Below are 19,560 nucleotides of genomic sequence, written 5' to 3' on the forward strand. Positions count from 1 at the left end.
TGTGAGTATTTATGATGAGGATGCACAGCTCGTGAGACATCATGACATTCTCCAAAACCCGACCCAGAGGGCCAGTAGAGGTCAAGCCCAACAAGAAACGATGAGCATTGAAGTCTTGCAGCAGGAGAAATGGCTGCAGGAGTTGTTCCATAATATCTATGAAAGCCTCAGAGTCTATTGCATCTTGTGGAAGTAACAAACAATGATCTTCCAACACACATGACTATCAACAGCAACTGCTTGCAGATCAGCAGCCAGAGGGAGAGCAGAGGAGTGATGCACACTATTGACAAACACAGCATTTCAGTTCCTCCACATGTGTCTTGAACTCATAGATGTTCCACTGTAATATGAGAGCCATCTATCATGGGGGTTGCACATGCATCCTGTCTTTCTGCTGGGGAGGGGAGCCCTAATGGATGGGGGCTCAGTCTTGGGGAGAGATGATTGCCCCAGTCTGACATCAAGGCCCATCAGCTGCACCAAAGGGTCACGAGAGACATCAGCAGGTAAAACAGTGCATTGGGTTTGGAAAATATGGTCACCTGCTGTGGTGAAGGAAATCAGCCTTAACGTGCTCTGGAAGTTTCATGCTACTGAAACTCAGTATAAATGAGTCTGATTTCATGAGATTACCATCCACCCATCTCATTGTGTTCTGTACATCAATGATGCCTTCCTGGGATCACTCAGCTTTCAGTTCTTCTCGGGGAATGTCCACCAGGTCCCTGCCGTCACAACACTTTTTATGTAGTTCAAGGTGTTGTGCATACTCCCTGAGACATTGAGCTTTCTAGATGTTCTTCACATGCTAGGAATTAGATGTTTCCAGCAACAGGGTCCTGTTTCACAAGCACTTGACAGATTTTAAACTTCCAGTGATTCCCTCTAAATCTTTTTGTATGTACAAAGATGAAACTGTCTCAAAGCTCCCCACTTTTGATTTAATTATAAAAAACACGTTCTGGCCACCAGCACGTGTTCTGTTATTCGATAATGAAAGAGTCTGTGTGATCCCCAAGTGTGAAGAACTGGCTACACGAGCCCTCTTGTTTCATTGGGTGTTAGTAACTACCACTGGCCCACCCTTTCCACCAGGAGGAGGCAAATAAAATTTCGAAGGATCCATCCCAGTCCTACAAACAGTTAGGAAAATAGAGAAGTCCACCTAGACAGGGCCCCGCATACCTAGGTAAGCCTTGTACAACAGAGGTGTGACAGATTCGCTAGAGGTTGTCCACTAATGACTGTTCCAAATCAACAGCCATGCATCGCATCAGTATGCAACACATCAGGATGCAACAGTATGAGGGGTTTTTCATAGAGTTTTTTTTTTTACCACCCTGGAGACCTGGGCAGTCAAGCCAAGATCCCCATTCCGTGTGACACACAATGTTCCACTGCCATGCTGCACAGTGGCCACTGAAGCATGCCCAGAGCTTACAGTGACAGAGGACTCGCGACAACTACCAGGCCCCAGCTCAGGAATGCTGAACCCTTGTGGGCATATGCGACTGGATTCATGTTTTCCTGTCATAGAGGTCACAGTCCACAGTAACTGATGGAAACTCATTGAGTAAAACAGAAGCAATTTCTGCTGTACCCCAAGATAACGTTATTGGTGCTCTGTTGTTCTTTATCTATATCAATCATTTGGAGGCAATATGAGCAGCCATCTTAGATTGTTTGCCGATGATCTAGTAAAGTGATCAAAAGATCAAAATCAATTGCAAAACGATTTATGTAAGATATGTGTATGGTGAGAAAATTGTCGATCAACACTAATTAATAAAAAGTGTGAGGTCATCCATATGAGTGCTAAGAGTAATACCTAAGAATTAGAATTAGAACCAACTTAAATTGGAAAGAACGCATAGAAAATGTAGTGGAGAAGGTGAACGCTTAGAAGATGCAACAGAGCTACTAAAGAGACAGCCTCCCCTATGTTTGTTCATCCTCTTTTGGAGTACTGCTCCACAGTACAGGATCCCTACCGGATGGGATTAACATTGAAAAAGTTCAAAGGGCAGCACATATTATTTTATTGAGAAATAGGGGAGACAGTGTCTTAGACATGATACAGGGTTTGAGGTGCACATAATTTAAAAGAAAATAATAATAATAAAAAATGTGTTGCTCATTGTGGCGAGATCTTCTCATGAAATTTCTATCACCATCATTCTCTTCTGAATGTGAAAGTACTTTGTTGACGTGACCTACAAAGGGTGAAATGATCATCATAATAAAGATTAGATTAGATTAGTACTTGTTCCATAGATCATGAATTTGACACTTCATAATGATTTGGAATGTGTCAGGTTAATTACAGGTGTCTATACAAGATATTACATTACACAAAATATTACATGGCACAAAATTAGGGAAATCGGAGCTCACACAGAAAGATATAGGTGTTTGTCTTTTCCATGTACTGTTCGAGAGTGGAATAACAGAGAACTTTTGTGAAGGTGATTTGATGAACTCTCTGTTAGGCACTTGAGTGTGATTTGCCTTAAGTGTGATTTGCAGAATAGCCATGTAGGTGTAGATTTAATATTATCTTTTGCTTATACATCATATTTCATTATTTACCATTTTTGTAATGTCTCACAGATTTATCACACTGCATAGAAACACTGATTATGAAGGAGAGATTTAACATGTGTGGACTGAGACTCACCCTTCATGCAATCTGTGATTGTTTTCACTCAGTTTTTCTTTGAGCATGATTAGTTTTCAATATCTTATTGCATAATTTTGTTGCTTTCTGAGTTACTATTTTCAACTTGTTTCAGTTTTCTTGCTTTTTCCTACACTGTCTCAGTTTTTGTCTTGATATGATCTCTCTCAGTTTCTCACATGACCCTTCTGCCTTTCATTATGCTGTTTCAAAACCCCACTTCAGAGCATTTGTAACTGTAATTTAACTCTCCCACTGAACTACTGCATGAACATTTTTGCACTTGTTCTCACTTTGAACCACAGTCATTTATTAAAGATTTTAATCTACAGTATAGAACTATATCCTTTTTCTTCTGTGTGATAAATAATTAAACACTGCATTAGCACAGAAAAAGTTGTCCCACATGCTGCACACGATAGGCAAAATAAAATTAGTTGCAAAAATATTTACAATATGACTAACTGAGAATTGACCCTGGTGAATGAACGTGTCATCTTGTGTCATTTTGCCAGTAAGTTTTGCACTGCAGACTTTGCTGGAGGTTTTACCAAACCAGTCTTAAACTCTCACGCAAACAGTTCTGCATAAGCTTTCCATGAGTGTAACATTTGCCAAAGAACACAAGCTGTTTTATCTTGAACTCCTTTCTGTGGTTCATTCAGATGGTCATTAGACATGTCTACTTCCCTCACTTATTCAAATGTAATGACAAAGTAACAGGACAAAAAAATATTGGAGATGCAAATGTGTAAACATGTGATAGCAACCGATTCACATGTCGAAACTGAGGTTTCAAGCGATTTCTATAATGGACAACTCTCTTAATTAAAAAGCATCAATTCCATGTCAGTCTTATAAATATTTGAATTTGTTGAATTGTTGATAAATTTTGTATTCCTTAATAAATATATAACATGCAACATAATTTGTTTTTACGATTGTATGGTCAGTTTTACACTAGTTTCTTATTGGAGAGAGTTCAGTACACATTACCCGTGAATGCTTTTAAACCTTTTATGAACTGCAATAAGCATGTTTATAAACAAGCTCAGAAAACTTTTGAAAGCAGTGTAACAAAATGCATGGTCATACCAAAACATGTTTTGTCTCTCTCCATTTTTTAAGGAAAAAACTATGCCACAGAATAAAGACCCTCAAATCATATATTTTCCAAGTTAATTATCACCCGCAAAATGATAAAATATTATAAGCTGGTAACAACTTTTCATCTACTCTACAAATACTGCACTTACTGTAAATAGCATAGGCATCTCCAGAAAAGTAAGACCCTGCTTCCACACGAGGAAAGCACTGTCCAACTTTGTGATGCGTTGCTTTTGGTCCAACAAGATCTTCTGTTTGCCCATTAATTGTCAGATGGCGTATACACCCTTTGAATGTCTCATACCTCTTAACCTGGAATAAGAAAATGAAATGGAATATTTCTAGTATTTGTTGGCAAAGAAAGAACTGTTACTCACTAAAAGTAAAATAAGATTAAAGAAATTAATTGAAGGACAGCTAACAACATTATGTAAAGGATAGTTGCAGCTCACCATACAGTGGAGCTGCCGGTCACAGATAGGCACAAAAAAAGACTGTCAGATAGTGATCTTTAGGCCAACTAGGCCTTCATCAGAACTAGACATCATACACATACACGCACTCATGCAAAAGCAGCTCAATACATCTGACCACAGTCTCTGGCTACTGAAACCAGACTGTTAGCAGCAGCACATGATGGGGGAAGCAGTCGGGTGGTGGGGCTAAGGAGGAGGTTGGGGCAGGGAAGATGAGGGATAGCAGGGTAGGGGTGGGTGACGGTAAAGTGCTGCTTATGGGAGCATACAGGGACGAGGTGGAGGGGGATAGGGCAGCTAGGTGCATTTGGGAGGATAGTTGGGGGAGGGGAAGGGAGGTAGGGAGTAGTGGAAAAGGAGAGAAGTAAAAGGCTGTGGGCGCATTGGTGGGATAGAGGGCCGGGGAGTGCTGGAATGGGAAAAGGGATGGGGCCAGATGGGTAAAGACAATGACTAACGAAGATTGAGGCCAGGAACATATGATAAATAGCAGGAGGAGTTCTCGCCAGTGCAATTCAGAAAAGCTGGTGTAGGTGGGGAGGATGCAGATGGCACAGGCTGTTAAGCAGTCACTGAAATGAAGAACATAGTGTTGGGTGACCTGCTCCGCAATGGGGTGGTCAAGTTGTTTTTTGGCCACAGTGTGTCACTGGCCATTCATACAGAGCGACAGCTTGTTGGTTGTCATGCAGATGTAAAATGAAGCACAGTGGTTGCAGCTTAGCTCGTAGATCACATGACTCGTTTTACAGGTAGCCCTGCCTTTGATGGAATGGGTGACACTTGCGACTGGACTGGAGTAGGTGGTGGTGGGAGGATGTATGGGACTGGTCTTGCATCTAGGTCAATTACAGGGATATGAGCCATAAAGCAAGGGGCTAGGAGTAGGGGTTTTGTAGGGATGGACGAGGAAATTGTGTAGGTTTGGTGGGCAGTGGAATACCACAGTGGTAAGAAGGGGTGGGGGGTGGGGGATAAAGGGAAGGACATTCCTCATTTTATGGTGTGACAAGCGGTAGTCACAAAACCCTGCAGAGAATGTGATTCATATGCTCCATTTATGGATGGTACTGAGTCATGAGGGGAATGCACCTCTGTGGCTGGACAGTGGGACTTTGGGGGGGAGAGGGGGGGGATATGGGGGACTAGAGAGAGATGGCACACAAGATCTATTTGTGTACAAGGTTGGGAGGGTAATTATGGTCTGTGAAGGCCTCAGTGACGCCCTTGGTATATTGCGAGAATGAGCACTCATCACTACAGATGCGACAGCCATGGATGGCTAGGGAACGGACTTCTTAGCACAGAATGGGTGCAGCTGTCTAAGTGGAGGTATTGCTGGTGGTTGGTAGGTTTTATATGGTTGGAGATACTGATGTAGCCATCTTTCAGATGGAGGTCAACATTGAGGAAGGTGGCTTGATGGGTTGAGCACGACCAGGTGGAGCAAATGGGGGGGGGGGATTGGTGTTCTGGAAGAATGTGGAAAACGTCTCCTCACAATCCAAATCATGAGGATGTCATCAGTGAATCAGAACCAAGTGATGGGTTTGGGAGTCTGGGTGTTTAGGAAGGATTCCTCTAGATGGTCCATGAATAGGTTGGCATAGGATGGTGCCACACGGATGCCCATAATCATACCCCGGATTCGTTTGTAGGTAATGCCTTCAAAGGAAAAGTATTTGTCGGTGAGGATATAGTTGGTCATGGTGATTAGGAAGGACATTGCAGGTTTGGAAATCATTGAGCACTGGGAAAGGTAGTGTTCAAAAGCAGTAAGGTCATAGGCATTATGGATGTTAGTGAAAAGGAAGTTATTGGTCTACAGGAGCAAAGATTCTCCCAGTGGGGACATAGACACTGGCCACAATGTGGTGTCCTAGGTGCCTAGGTGACTGAGTTTATGGAGTTAGGAAACATGTAGAAGAAGGACTGCAGGGAATGGTAGGGGTAAGGAGAGAGATGGACTCCATGGAGATGTTCTGGGAAAGACCTAAGGATTTGAGGAGAGTGTGGAGATATTGCTGGATTTCTGGAATGGGGTCATTGTGGCAGATTTTGTAGGTGGAGGAATCTAACAGCTGGTGGAGTCTTTCTGGCAGATAATCCTTGCAGTTGGACACAACAGTGATGGAGCCTTTGTCAGCAGGTAGGATTATAAGTTCAGGATCATTTTTTAGGTGGTGGATTGTGGTTCTTTCTGTGGATGTAAGGTTAGTTTGCATTTTGAGGGATTTGGGAAATGATGGTGAGGCAAGGTTTGAGGTTAAGAAATCCTGTAAAGTTAACATGGGGTGATTTGGGGCAGTTGGGGTGGGTCATGTTTGAATGGAGTAACTAAGTCAGACGGGGTTCAGAATTGGTCCTTTGTTGAGTCTGATTGGTAGGGTTAGTCATTAATATTGTTTCTGCCATAGGGATCGGGAGATGGAGAGTAGGTCTTTAACAAGCCCTGCATGACTGAATTTGGGACTGGGGCAAAGGGTGAGGCCTTTGGAAATGACTGATAGTTCTGTGGGGCTAAGGATTTTTGAGGAAAGGTTCATGGCTGTATTTCAGGTCAGTTTAGGTTCTGGATTCTGTATGGTGGTGGAAGAGAGTTTTTGATGGTAGGGTAAATGTAGTAGGTCTGCAAGGCAGGGATTGTCAGCTATGAGGTTGTGTGGGGGAGGTTTGGACATTGTTGTAGAGGTGGTGGATAGTGGTAGTCCAAGGCAGAAGTAGGAAGTGAACAGGGTGGAGAGGAGGTACTGAAAGAAAGTTTGGGCCTGATTGATATGGTTTTGCAGGAATATGTTGTGAACGGTTAAGGATTGGCAGAAACTTAACAGATGGAGGTCACTGTGGAAGGAAGGGTTATAGCCAGAGATGCGTAATTTGATGGTAAGGTCATCTGGGGAGATTCCACGAGCCGAGCAACAATGCAGGAACAATATGTGGGACCCGGTTCTGGCTATGGATAAGGAAACTGTTCTGTATTGGCACAGATGGAAGAAGTGAGGCTCCATGATGGTGGATAAAAAGTGTGAAAATGCATAAATAACCTAGAAATACATCCAAAAAAATTCACAAAAAAGCTCCCAAACACATGGGAAAAATCATGAAAAGGATGAAATGGATTAAGCAAGGGAAAACAAGATGAAATCTGAGGAACTAGGGCGATATAAAAAAGCGAAAACCAACTGATATTAGCGAGAAGACACAATGAGATCAAAAAATGAATAATGTAATGTGGATTGCAGGTCTGTGGGTGGACAAGTGGGAAGAAGGAGGACAAAAGGTGTGACTAGATTAGGTGAAGTTGTTGGTGCAAACTGGAATAGAGAAGAGAAGTAGTGGGGGGTGGGGAAGGGTTGGTGGATGAGATATAAGTTCGTGTGGCTCAGGAATGTATGGGAAATAACATGGGAAAATAAGTGAAAGTGATGCGGGAAGAGTGATCAATTTGACATGCGGGACATGAGATGCTGCTCCAACAATCAGCACAGTCTTGTAGCTGTATGTGTGCACAGCCGAGACGGTTGATACAGTGTGGCTCATTAGTAGAGTATGCAATGTGGTTTGTAAGGAAAGAAGAGAAAGAAGGATGGATATTGAGTATTATAATAATGCGTTAGAAAGTAGTAACACAGGAAAATAGCACTGTGTTCAAGGATGAAAGAAAAGTTATAAGTCAGCCCCACTGCCCAAAATCACCCCATCAACTTTCCAGAATTTCTTAAACTAGAACATTGCTTCACCATCATTCCCCAAATCCCATAATATGCAAACTAACCTTACATCCACAGAAAGAACTGCAACCCACCAGATAAAAATTGATTCTGAACTTATAATTCTATCTGCAGACAAAGGCTCCATCACTATTGTTTTGAACTGCAAGGATTACCTGGCAGAAGGACTCCTCCAGATGTCAGATTCCTCTACCTACAAACCCTGTCACAGTGACCTCATTCCAGAAATCCAGCAATATCTCCAGTCTCTCCTCAAATCCTTAGGCATATCCCAGAAATTCTTCCCAGACTCCATCTCTCTCCTCACCCCTACCACGTCCGCGCCCTGTAGCTGAGTGGTCAGCGTGACAGAATGCCAATCTTACGGACCCGGGTTCGGATCCCAGCCGGGTAAGAGATTTTCTCAGCTCAGAGACTGGGTGTTGTGTTGTCCTTATCATCATCATCATTTCATCCCCATCGACGCGCAAATTGCCGAAGTGGTGTCAAATCGAAAGACTTGCACCCGGCGAATGGTCTACCCGACAGGAGGCCCTAGTTAGGAGACATTTTATTTACCCCTACCACAACCTATTCAATCTGTATATTGAGCAAGCAGTAAAGGAAACAAAAGAAAAATTCGGAGTAGGTATTAAAATCCATGGAGAAGAAATAAAAACTTTGAGGTTCGCCGATGACATTGTAATTCTGTCAGAGACAGCAAAGGACTTGGAAGAACAGTTGAACGGAATGGACAGTGTCTTGAAAGGAGGATATAAGATGAACATCAACAAAAGCAAAACAAGGATAATGGAATGTAGTCGAATTAAGTCGGGTGATGCTGAGGGTATTAGATTAGGAAATGAGACGCTTGAAGTAGTCAAGGAGTTTTGCTATTTGGGGAGCAAAATAACTGATGATGGTCGAAGTAGAGAGGATATAAAATGTAGACTGGCAATGGCAAGGAAAGCGTTTCTGAAGAAGAGAAATTTGTTAACATCGAGAATAGATTTAAGTGTCAGGAAGTCACTTCTGAAAGTATTTGTATGGAGTGTAGCCATGTATGGAAGTGAAACATGGACGGTAAATAGTTTGGACAAGAAGAGAATAGAAGCTTTCGAAATGTGGTGCTACAGAAGAATGCTGAAGATTAGATGGGTAGATCACATAACTAATGAGGAAGTATTGAATAGGATTGGGGGGGAAGAGAAGTTTGTGGCACAACTTGACCAGAAGAAGGGATCGGTTGGTAGGACATGTTCTGAGGCATCAAGGGATCACCAATTTAGTATTGGAGGGCAGTGTGGAGGGTAAAAATCGTAGGGGGAGACCAAGAGATGAATACACTAAGCAGATTCAGAAGGATGTAGGTTGCAGTAGGTACTGGGAGATGAAGAAGCTTGCACAGGATAGAGTAGCATGGAGAGCTGCATCAAACCAGTCTCAGGACTGAAGACCACAACAACAACAACCTCAACCCACACTCATACATGTTCTCTACAGATCATAAACCCAACAACATAAGACACCCCATTGTGGCCAGTTTCTGTGCCCCCACTGAGAAAATCTCTGTTCTTGTAGACCCAACATCTTCAGCTTATTACCCACAACCTACCCTCTCGTATAAAAGACACCTGCCATTCCCTCCACTGACTCTCCACAATTCCTGTTCCTTTACCACATAATTCCTGCTCATCACTATTGATGGCACCTGCCTTTACACTAACATCATTAATGCCCATGGCCTTATCACTATTGAACACTATCTTTCCCAAAGCCTGACAGATTCCAAACCAACAACCTCCTTCCTAGTCACCATGGCCAACTATATCCTCATTCACAATTACTTCTTTGAAGACATTACCTATAAACAAATCTGGGGTATGGTTATAGGCAGCCGCATGGCATCATCCAATACCAATCTATTCACGTCCACATTCCTTCAGAACCTCAATACCTTCTCCCCCATTTGCTTCACCTGGTCCTACTCAACCTAACGTTCACCTCAAAGATGGCAACATCAGTATCTCTGACAATACCAAATCTACCAACCACCAGCTTTAACTCCACTTCGACAGCTGCACCCATAGTATGCCAAGAAGTCCCTTCCTTACAGCCGAACCACACATGGCTGTCGCATCTGTAGTGACAAGTGCTCCCTATCAAAATATACCAAGGGTCTCACTGACGCTTTCACAGACCGTAATTAGTCTCCCAGCCTTGTGCAAAAATAGATCTCCCACACCGTATCTCTCCAGTTCCCCATACCTCCCGTCTCACCCTCCGGCCTAGAGGAGCATTCCCCTCATGACTCAGGCCCTGCAGGACTGGAGCAACTGAATCACTTTCTCTGCCAGGGTTTTGACTATCTCTTTGTCATCATGCTCGTCCATCCCTACATAACCCCTGCTGCCAACCTCTTGTCTCATTGCTCATATGCCTGCAATAGACCTAGATGCAAGACTGTCCCACACAACCTCCCATCGCCACCTACTCCAGTCCAGTCACAAGCATCACCCATCCCATCAAAGGCAGGGCTACCTGTGAAACCAGTTATGTGATCTACAAGCTAAGCTGAAACCACTGTGCTTCATTTTATGTCGGCATGACAACCAAAAAGCTGTCTGTCTGTATGAATGCCCACTGACAACCCAACCACCCCATTTCTAAACACATCACCCAAACCATGTTCTATATTTCAATGACTGCTTCACAGCCTGTGCCATCTGGATCCTCCCCACCAACGCCAGATTTCCTGAACTGTGCAGGTGGGAAATCTCCATCCAATATATCCTGTGTTCGCATAACCCTCCTGGCCTCAATCTTCATTAGTCATTGTCCTTACCCATTTAGCCCTACCCCTTTTCCCATTCCAGCACTCCGCAAACATCTATCCCGCCAATGCGCCCTTAGCCTTTTTTACTCCTCTCCTCTTCTGCTACTCTCCAACCCGCCACCCCCTGCCCCTGTCTAACCACCCAACTGCACCTAGCTGCCCTACCCTCTCTCCAACTCATCCCTGTTATGTTCCCACAAGCAGCACTTTCCAGTCCCCCACCTATATCATGCCTCGCAGTCTGACTTCAGTAGCCAAAGAATTTGGTTGTGTGTGTGTGTGTGTGTGTGTGTGTGTGTGTGTGTGTGTGTGTGAAGAAGGCCTAGTTGGTCGAAATCTCAGTTTCTGACAGTCTTTTTGTTGTGTCTATCAATGACAGCATCTTTGCTGTAAGGTCAGAGACACAAAGACTTTTTCACTAGAGCACTTACAGACAAAGTAGAGAACTATTCAAAATAATTGTAGTCCTTACTAAATCAAGTGACAGGAAAATTGACTAAATGGACAGTTAATGCATTTCCCCTGAAAACTGATGTATGTCCTCCAGATATAGCAAACACTTTCAACAGATATTTTTTAACTGTGGCAGATAAATCAATAATACAAAATAAAACAGATGAAGTGAATAAAATGATAAAAATCTCAAGTATTAGTTGTAACATTGTTATCATCATAGCAATCAATAAGCAACTTTTGAACAGAACAAAACAAGTTATCTGCTTTACATATTATTATGTCACATCCCATAAAGAAGAATAATGAGAATCTGCTAAAGTTGCTGTCAAGTTCTGTCTCTCACTTTTGCAACTTTCAGTATCATCTAGTATAGTCTTTGCAACTGGGCAAGTCAGTCTGTCCAAAATAGCCTGCAACCTATTGGCAACTTTACAACTGCATTTGTGTCCATCTACCTGTCCATTTGCTTGGGGCAAACAGGTAGTTCCAAAATACTGCACTGAGAACATGCATTCCTCAGCCTGCCAAACTCTGCAGGAAGTGCAAAGTATCATGTATCTTGCTATTTATTAAAATAAAGGCGATTTGTGTGTCAAATACCTTGTTTTCTAGTATAATTTGTGTGGAAATTAGGGGAGGGCAGAGAGCACTTATGCACTATACACTCAGAACTTAACAGTACAAATGGTGAAGTCAGAGGTCTGCAATTGAACAAGTTATTTACAGTCACTAATGACTGTAAAGATTGCTACACTAAGGGACAATATTTTTCCCAAGTGAAGTAAATCCAGTTGTGATGAAGCAAGCTGGGATCTCTTTGCTTCCTCACTTGTTTTGCCATCTGCCTCCTTAAATTCATTTTTGACTAACTAACATTAACATAAACGAGTATAATCTGCATTTTCATAAAAGAGAAAGATTGGGTCTCATTCTTAAGAAATATAGCACCAGATCTTATTTTGTGCTTAGTTTTGTGTATGTAATCAAATCACTAATTTATTTTGACTATTCCTAGTTAATATCTTTTGTTAAAGGGTGAAATCAGTAATCGTTTCATAACATAAATTCTATTGTTGACTTATAAACAAATATAAATTCTGTACTAATTATAAACATTTGAAAGAAGAACTACTATGATTCTTTAAGTATTTATATGACTCTATATGAAAACATGTTAGCAAAGCCAGCCCTTATTTAATTCCAAAATAATTACCAGATTTGTCAAAAGCATTGTTTGCGTAACTATATCTTTTAATGTCATTATTTAAACAAATAATTTGGCCTAACCTTTGTGGTTGATGAAAGTGTTAAAAAGAATGAATTTTTCGATATATTCAGTTAAAGGAATGTTTTAATTGTAATTTCTGTAACTTAGACATCGAACAATATATAGTTTCGGTGCCTATTATTAAGAGGATATACAAAGGCCCAATTCTTGATCCCAAGACAGTCAGCCCACAGCCGTTTCTCAGTGGGAAATTATGTACTGTTTCAAGTAACAACAATGCATCAACTTAACAGTGGAATCAGTTTAACACAAAGAGGTCGTGGGTTAAAACAATGACAGTGTCTGTTAAATTTATTTGAGAAATAGTGTCACACATAGCTTATTATTCTGCAAGAACTGTGAACTGTGTGGTTAGGTTTTTACTGCTCATGGGTGTTCAACAGCAGAAACTATTGTAGCAGTATGCTGATGTTTGCCTGCAACCTATTAATGAGGCTTATCAAAGTTTACCAATAGTGAACTGGCCATATAACGGTGTAATATTGGGGGGTTGTGAACAGTGAAAGTAAAGAACTGTGAAATGCAACTGTGCAACTTTTGGCTACATCATTTCCAGTAGTCAGTGTTGAACTTCAACATCCCCTCCCACCATTTTTCAGCCAGTATAAAATTGCACAGTACGTCAACACTGAGGACTATCAATGAAGAAATAAAGCAGGCAAATGTCGCACAGTCTTTATTCATCATAACATGGTCCAATTGAAAAACAGTCAACACGTATGGCAACAACAGTGTTGGTCATCTTTTTAGCTCCCTTGGCAAACATGAGAAGACTTGATTTTTGATAGTGCACTTCTGAAGCATTTGGCTGAGTGAACCATTTCAAATGTGTAGGGAAACTGTATCAGCATGGGATTCGGACATTCTATGTCAAAAAGGCAACAGTGCACTGTTCCCAGATTTACTAATGGTAGAAATATAATCAAATAAAAAAATCTACTAACCAAGTAATGGAAGGAGAACACATACACACAAAAGGATTTACCTTTCACAAACTTTCAGAGCCAATGGCTCCTTCTTGTGGTGGAAGAGTTGAGGGGGATGGAAGAGGGGTGAAGGAAAAGACCGCATAGGATTAGGGAAAGGGGTAAAGATTAGAAGTCACCTAGAACATTGGTCAGGGTAGACTTAGCGGATGGGATGAGAAGGAAACACTGATTGTTGAGCACTGCACCAGATGAGAGTTGAAAACCTGAGAGCTTAAAGCTGGAAGACAGGGTAATATGCAAGACAGAGATTACAACTAAAACGTTGTGCACGAGTTAATAATAGTGAAAAGCTAAGTGCATTTTCTGTAACAGAGGTGGGAGGGGAGACAGTGTAAAATAGTTAAGTAAGAAAATGAATGATGTAGAAAACTGAAATGGAGTGAAGAAAGGAGTAGTTACTGAGAATATATGCTGAGACGGAAGGAATTAATGTAAATTAAGGACAGGTGGGTGGCGAGAAGGACATGATGTAGTGTTAGTTGCCACCTGCAGAGTTATGAGAAACTGGTGTCTGGGGGAAGAAGGGAAGAATCCAGATCTGGTCATGAGGTCATGACTGGGTGCAGAAGGAGCATAGGGTCTTACAAGGATATTTCAAAGATTGGGAGGGCGATGGAAAACTATTCTAGGTGTGGTGGGAAAAATCTCAGACAGAATGGATTTCATTTCAGCTCATGATTATAGGAAGTTATGGTCTTGCTGAAGTAACTGATTGATTCATTCAAGACCAGGATAATACTGGGTGACAAGTGATGTGCTCCGAAATTGTTTTTTGAAGGGAACAGCAATACCAGGATTGAAGGTGATGGTCCAGGAAATCTGCTTTTTAACTAGGCTGTTGGGATAATTATGTCCATTGAAAGCTGAAGTGAGAGTGGTGATGAAAGCTTTAAAGAGTCTGCATCTGAACAAATATGTTTGCCTGGAATTCCGAAGCAGTATGAGATAGAACGTTTGACATGAAAAGGATGGAAACTGTAAAACTGTAAATACTGGTGTTTGTTAGTGGGTTTGATGTGGACAGAAGTTTGTAGCTGGCCTTTGGTGAGAATGAGATCAACGTCAAGGAAAGTGGCATGGGATTTGGATTAAGACCATGTGAAATTTAACTGGGAGAAAGTATTTAGAGATTCCAGGAATTTTAACAGGTCAGCCTCATCATAAGTCCATACAGCAAAGGTGTCATCAATGTATCTAAACCAAAACAGGGCTGAAGGCTTATGGATCCCAGGAAAGCCCCCTCCAAGCGACCTATAGAAAAGTTGGCATAGGAAGGAGCCATCCTGGTTCCCATGGCCATACCCCTGATCTGTTCGTATGTCTGCTCTCGAAGGTGAAGTAATTGATGGTAGGTGTAAAGTTGATTAAGATGATCAAGAAGGATATCATAGGCTTGGAATCAGGTGGGTGTTGACTGAGGAAATGTTCAGTAGCAGACAGATCATGTACGTGGGGGGTGTTGCTATAGAGGGGGATGGCATCAATGGTGACAAGCAAGGTGTGTGGTGGGAGTGGGACGAGCATGCATTTCAGACAATCTAGGAAATGGTTGGTATCTTTAATATAGGAGGGAAGCAACTAGAAGGAAGAATTAGGTGAATACCAAGGAGGCTTCAGACTTTGGAGAAGCTGTGCAGAACAATCATCACTTTAAAATTAGCCTAGCATATTACAAGAAATGAAATAAACCTCTTGTAAAAACCTCCGTGGACTTTAAAAAAAGCATATGACTGTATCCATAGACCTTCAATGTTAAAAATCTTAAGAAATTTTGGGCTCCATACAAAATTAATCGAACTGATAGAACTCACCTTAACCAACACTGTATCAAAAGTCAAGTTCATGGGGGAACTCTCTGGGCCATTCATAATAAAAACAGGTTGAAGACAAGGAGATTTCTTGGCACCCCTGCTATTCAACTGCACTTTAGAATACATAATGAGGGAATGGTACAAGATTAACCCAAAGAAGATCCAAATTGGAGGACCCAAATAAAACATAAGTTTAAACTGTCTAGGACTTGCTGATGATCTTGCTCTCTTGTCCAACAGTATACAGGAAACCAAACAACAGGTTATCTAAATATACAGGAAATAGCACAGAAAATTGGTCTTGGAATATCCTTTGAAAAAACAGTTATCATGTTAAATGACCCACCACTCATAAACAAAGTTGCCACACGAAACCAAGAAATGAAAATTGTAGGTAAATTTAAATATCTGGGAGAAATCATAACATATAACCTCAATGAAAAGCCAACATGGCATAACAGAATAAACAAACTGACTTGAGCACAATATATCGCCAAGAAAACCTACAACAAAAAGAGACTGTCAATAGCAACAAAATTAAAACACTACAAAACAGTCACTCAACCAGAAATAACATACGCGAGTGAAACCATCTTCAAAACAACTAACACTGCACAAATAGACAAAATACTCTAAATAGAGAGAAGAATCATCAGAATGTGCATCAACAAATCGTACCAGAAAGATGGACACTTGAGAGTAGCTACAGATGAAACAGTCTACAAGGAAATAGAACTGGTAATGAATACAATCAGAAGAAATGCATTTCATTTTTCAGACATCTAATCAAAACAAGAGAGAACACGATTATCAGGAGAATAATAGAAAAAATTGTGGAACAGTAAGTGCAACATTAAGTGGTTTATAGAAATCAAGGAAGATATGGATGAGCTACAGATTACACTGGAAGACCCAAGAAACAAAACTGACTAAATCAGGAAACTCACAGACAAACAAACCAGAACGCAAACGAGATTCAACAAACAGACAATAGGAAGGGTGATTTCCGATGAAGAAAGAAGGATGAGATCCGAGAGAATGAAGAAGTACTGGGTTGACAGGAAACTGAAAAATTCTTTGTATAAAGTTGGCTAGAGGGGTCCAATGAAGGTCATAAAATGTAAATACTAATAATAGGAGGGTAGTCTTTGTACTATGAGTTGCAGGTGTTGACCAACTAAGGCATATATACATTTAGTGGGTGCTTTGAAACCAGCAACTATAGGACAACCACGATGATTGGGTTTGCAGATTTTAGGAAGAAGGTGTGTGGTCTGGGTGAGGTAAGAAGTTCTCTGGACTGAGGTGTAAGTCCTGGTGAGGAGCCTGAGGTTTCCCTGGATTGTATAATCCGCCAAGCCAACTTCAGACTGCAACAACATGCCAGACTTCACCTCAAAAAGCTATCACACCTTCTCCTAAACTACCTCAACAGTGGTGTTTCTCTTCCTGTCCCTCTGCAGCTCCCCAGACAGCCAAGCCATCAACCACCACTCCTCTCCTAAAAAGCTTGGCCAACCTCCTTAACATCCCAACATCCTACAGCCTTCACCACTGCCCCACAGACCTATAATAACTCATAATCACAAGCACCAGTCACAACAGTACAGTATTCTTAACCTCTCATCCAATGCACTCTCCTTGCCTGAATTATCTTTATTATCCAAGGGTCTCACTTTCAGCCTTAAACCTGCATTTAACCATGCTGCTTTGGTGAAAGAGCTACTTTCCTTTACGAGTAATGTCAACTGGAAATATCACTTTGCAACCCAAACTGAAAACCTTCCCAACAATAAACGTGACATTGAACCCTGCCTTGAACAGTTCTGACCATGATCTTAACTTGATACATCCCAATACCTCAGAATCATGCCTTATCAGCTTACCAAGAATTCCTCACATCCAGCATTGCTTCACAACCTTTCTTCATGTCTCTAAAACACGACCCTATCCTGTCCTCTAAAGAATTCCAGGCACTACGTTCCCTAAAAGCTGATGACTCCATCATTACCGCCCCCCTCCACCCCCCCCCCTTTCGCCCCCAGCAGTAGACAAACGATCTGCCTCTGTGGTACTTGAGTGACAGGAGTATGTTAATGAAGGTCTATGCCGGCTGTCTGACACCTCTACATACAGCACTTATCAGCAAGATCCCATTCCAGTGATTCAAACTGACCTGCAGCCCCTCCTAAAAATCTCAGGCCCTTCGCAAGGACTTACACCTCAACCCATAGAACTTCTTACCCCCTCCACCACCTTTCACCTTCTTCCTAAGATCCACAAACCCAATCATCCTGGTTGTCCTATAGTTGATGGCTTCAAAGCACCCACCGTACGTATACCTGCCTTAGTTGATCAACACCTGCAACCCATAGTACAAAGACTTCCCTACTATATTAAAGATACCAACCATTTCCTGGATCATCTGAAATCTGTGCCCATCCCACTCCCACCCACCATGTGGCTTGCTTGTCACCACTGATGCCAGCTCCCTCTATACCAACACCCCCACGTGCATGGTCTGTCTGCTGCTGAACATTTCCTCAGTCAATGCCCACCTGAATCCAAGCCAAGCCAATCTTAATCAACTTTATACTTACCAAAAATTACTTCAACTTTGAGGGACACACACACAAACAGATCAGGGGTATGGCCATGGGAACCAGGATGGTTCCTTCCTATGCCAATCTTTCTATAGGTCACTTGGAGGGGGTTTTCATGGGATCTATATGTCTTCAGCCCCTTATTTAGTTTACATACAGTGATGACATTTTCACCGTATGGACTCATGGTGAGGCTGACCTGTTAAAATTCCTGGAATCTCTAAATACCTTCTCCCAATTAAATTTCACATTGTCCTATTCCAGATCCCATGCCACTTTCCTTGATGTTGATCCCATCCTTACCAAAGGCCAGCTGCACACTTCTGTCCCTATCAAACTCACTAACAAACAACAGTACTATTCACATTAGGACAGTTGCCATCCTTTCCACGTCAAACGTTCTCTCCCATACAGCCTCGGCATTTGAGGCAAACATATTTGTTCGGACGCAGACTCTTTACAGCAATAAATCACCACTCTCACTTCCGCCTTCAGTGGACGTAATTATTCCAACAGCCTAGTTCAAAAGCAGATTTCCTGGGTCATCACATCCACTCCCGGTACTGCTGATCCCTCCAAAACACAATTTCGGAGCACATCACTTGTCACTAAGTATTATCCTGGTCTCGAATGTAGCAATCAGGTATATCGACATGGCCATAACTTCCTAAAATCATACCCTGAAATGAGATCCATTCTGTCTGAGATTTTCCCCACCACATCTAGAATAGTTTTTCATCGCCCTCCCAATCTCCGCACCCATCTCCCTACCCTGTGGCTCCTATCCCTGCGACTGTCCTCAGTGCAAGACTGGCACTATGCACCCTCCTATTCCAGCCCTGTAACTGGAAAAACTTTTACTATCAAAGGGAGAGCCACCTATGAAACAACACGTGTCACATACCAGCTGTTGGGTAAACAGTGTTTGGCCTTTTACATCAACATGACTAACACCCAGATATCAGTCAGGATGAATGGGCATAGGCAAAGGGTGTAGACAAGCAACATACAACATCCTGTAGCAAAGCATGCTGTACAATACGACAGTCATGACGTCGGTGCCTGTTTCACCACACATCATCTGGATTCTTCCCCAGACACCAGTTTCAAAACTCCACAGGTGGGAACTAGCACTGCATTATGTCCTCGGTTCTTGCCACTCACCTGGCCTTAATTTACGTTAATTCCTTCGTCTCAGCGTATATTCACAGTAACTACTCCTTTCTTCACTCCATTTCAGTTTTCTACATCTTTCATATTCTGACTTGTCTATTTTTTGCTGTCCCCCCTTCCACCTCTGTTACATACAATGCACTTAGCCTTTCACTATTATTAAGTCGTGCACGATGTTTAAGTAGTAATCTCTGTCTCGCACGTTACCCTGTCTTCCACCTCTAAGCTCTCAGGTTTTCAAATCTCACCCAGTGCAGTCTCCAACAATCAGCTTCCCTTCTCATCTTGTCCATTAAGTCTCCCCTGACCTGGGGTTCTGGGTGACATCTTTACTCCTTTCCCTAACTAACCTAAGGACATCACACACATCCGTGCCCGAGGCAGGATTTGAACCTGCGACTGTAGTGGTCGCGCGGTTCCAGACTGAAGCG

General features: G+C 42.1%; 1 protein-coding gene across 1 annotated transcript in view; it reads right to left on the minus strand.

The window, feature by feature from the left end:
• LOC126088492 (laminin subunit alpha-1) overlaps nt 1–19,560 on the minus strand; it is a 717,591-nt gene that overhangs the window by 37,675 nt on the left and 660,356 nt on the right. Inside the window, exon 41 of the mRNA XM_049906633.1 lies at nt 3,937–4,099. Coding sequence (XP_049762590.1) covers nt 3,937–4,099 — 163 coding nt within the window. The remainder of the gene's footprint in view (nt 1–3,936; nt 4,100–19,560) is intronic.

Source organism: Schistocerca cancellata, chromosome 6 (genome assembly GCF_023864275.1).
Source record: "Schistocerca cancellata isolate TAMUIC-IGC-003103 chromosome 6, iqSchCanc2.1, whole genome shotgun sequence".
Classification (NCBI taxonomy): domain Eukaryota; kingdom Metazoa; phylum Arthropoda; class Insecta; order Orthoptera; family Acrididae; genus Schistocerca; species Schistocerca cancellata.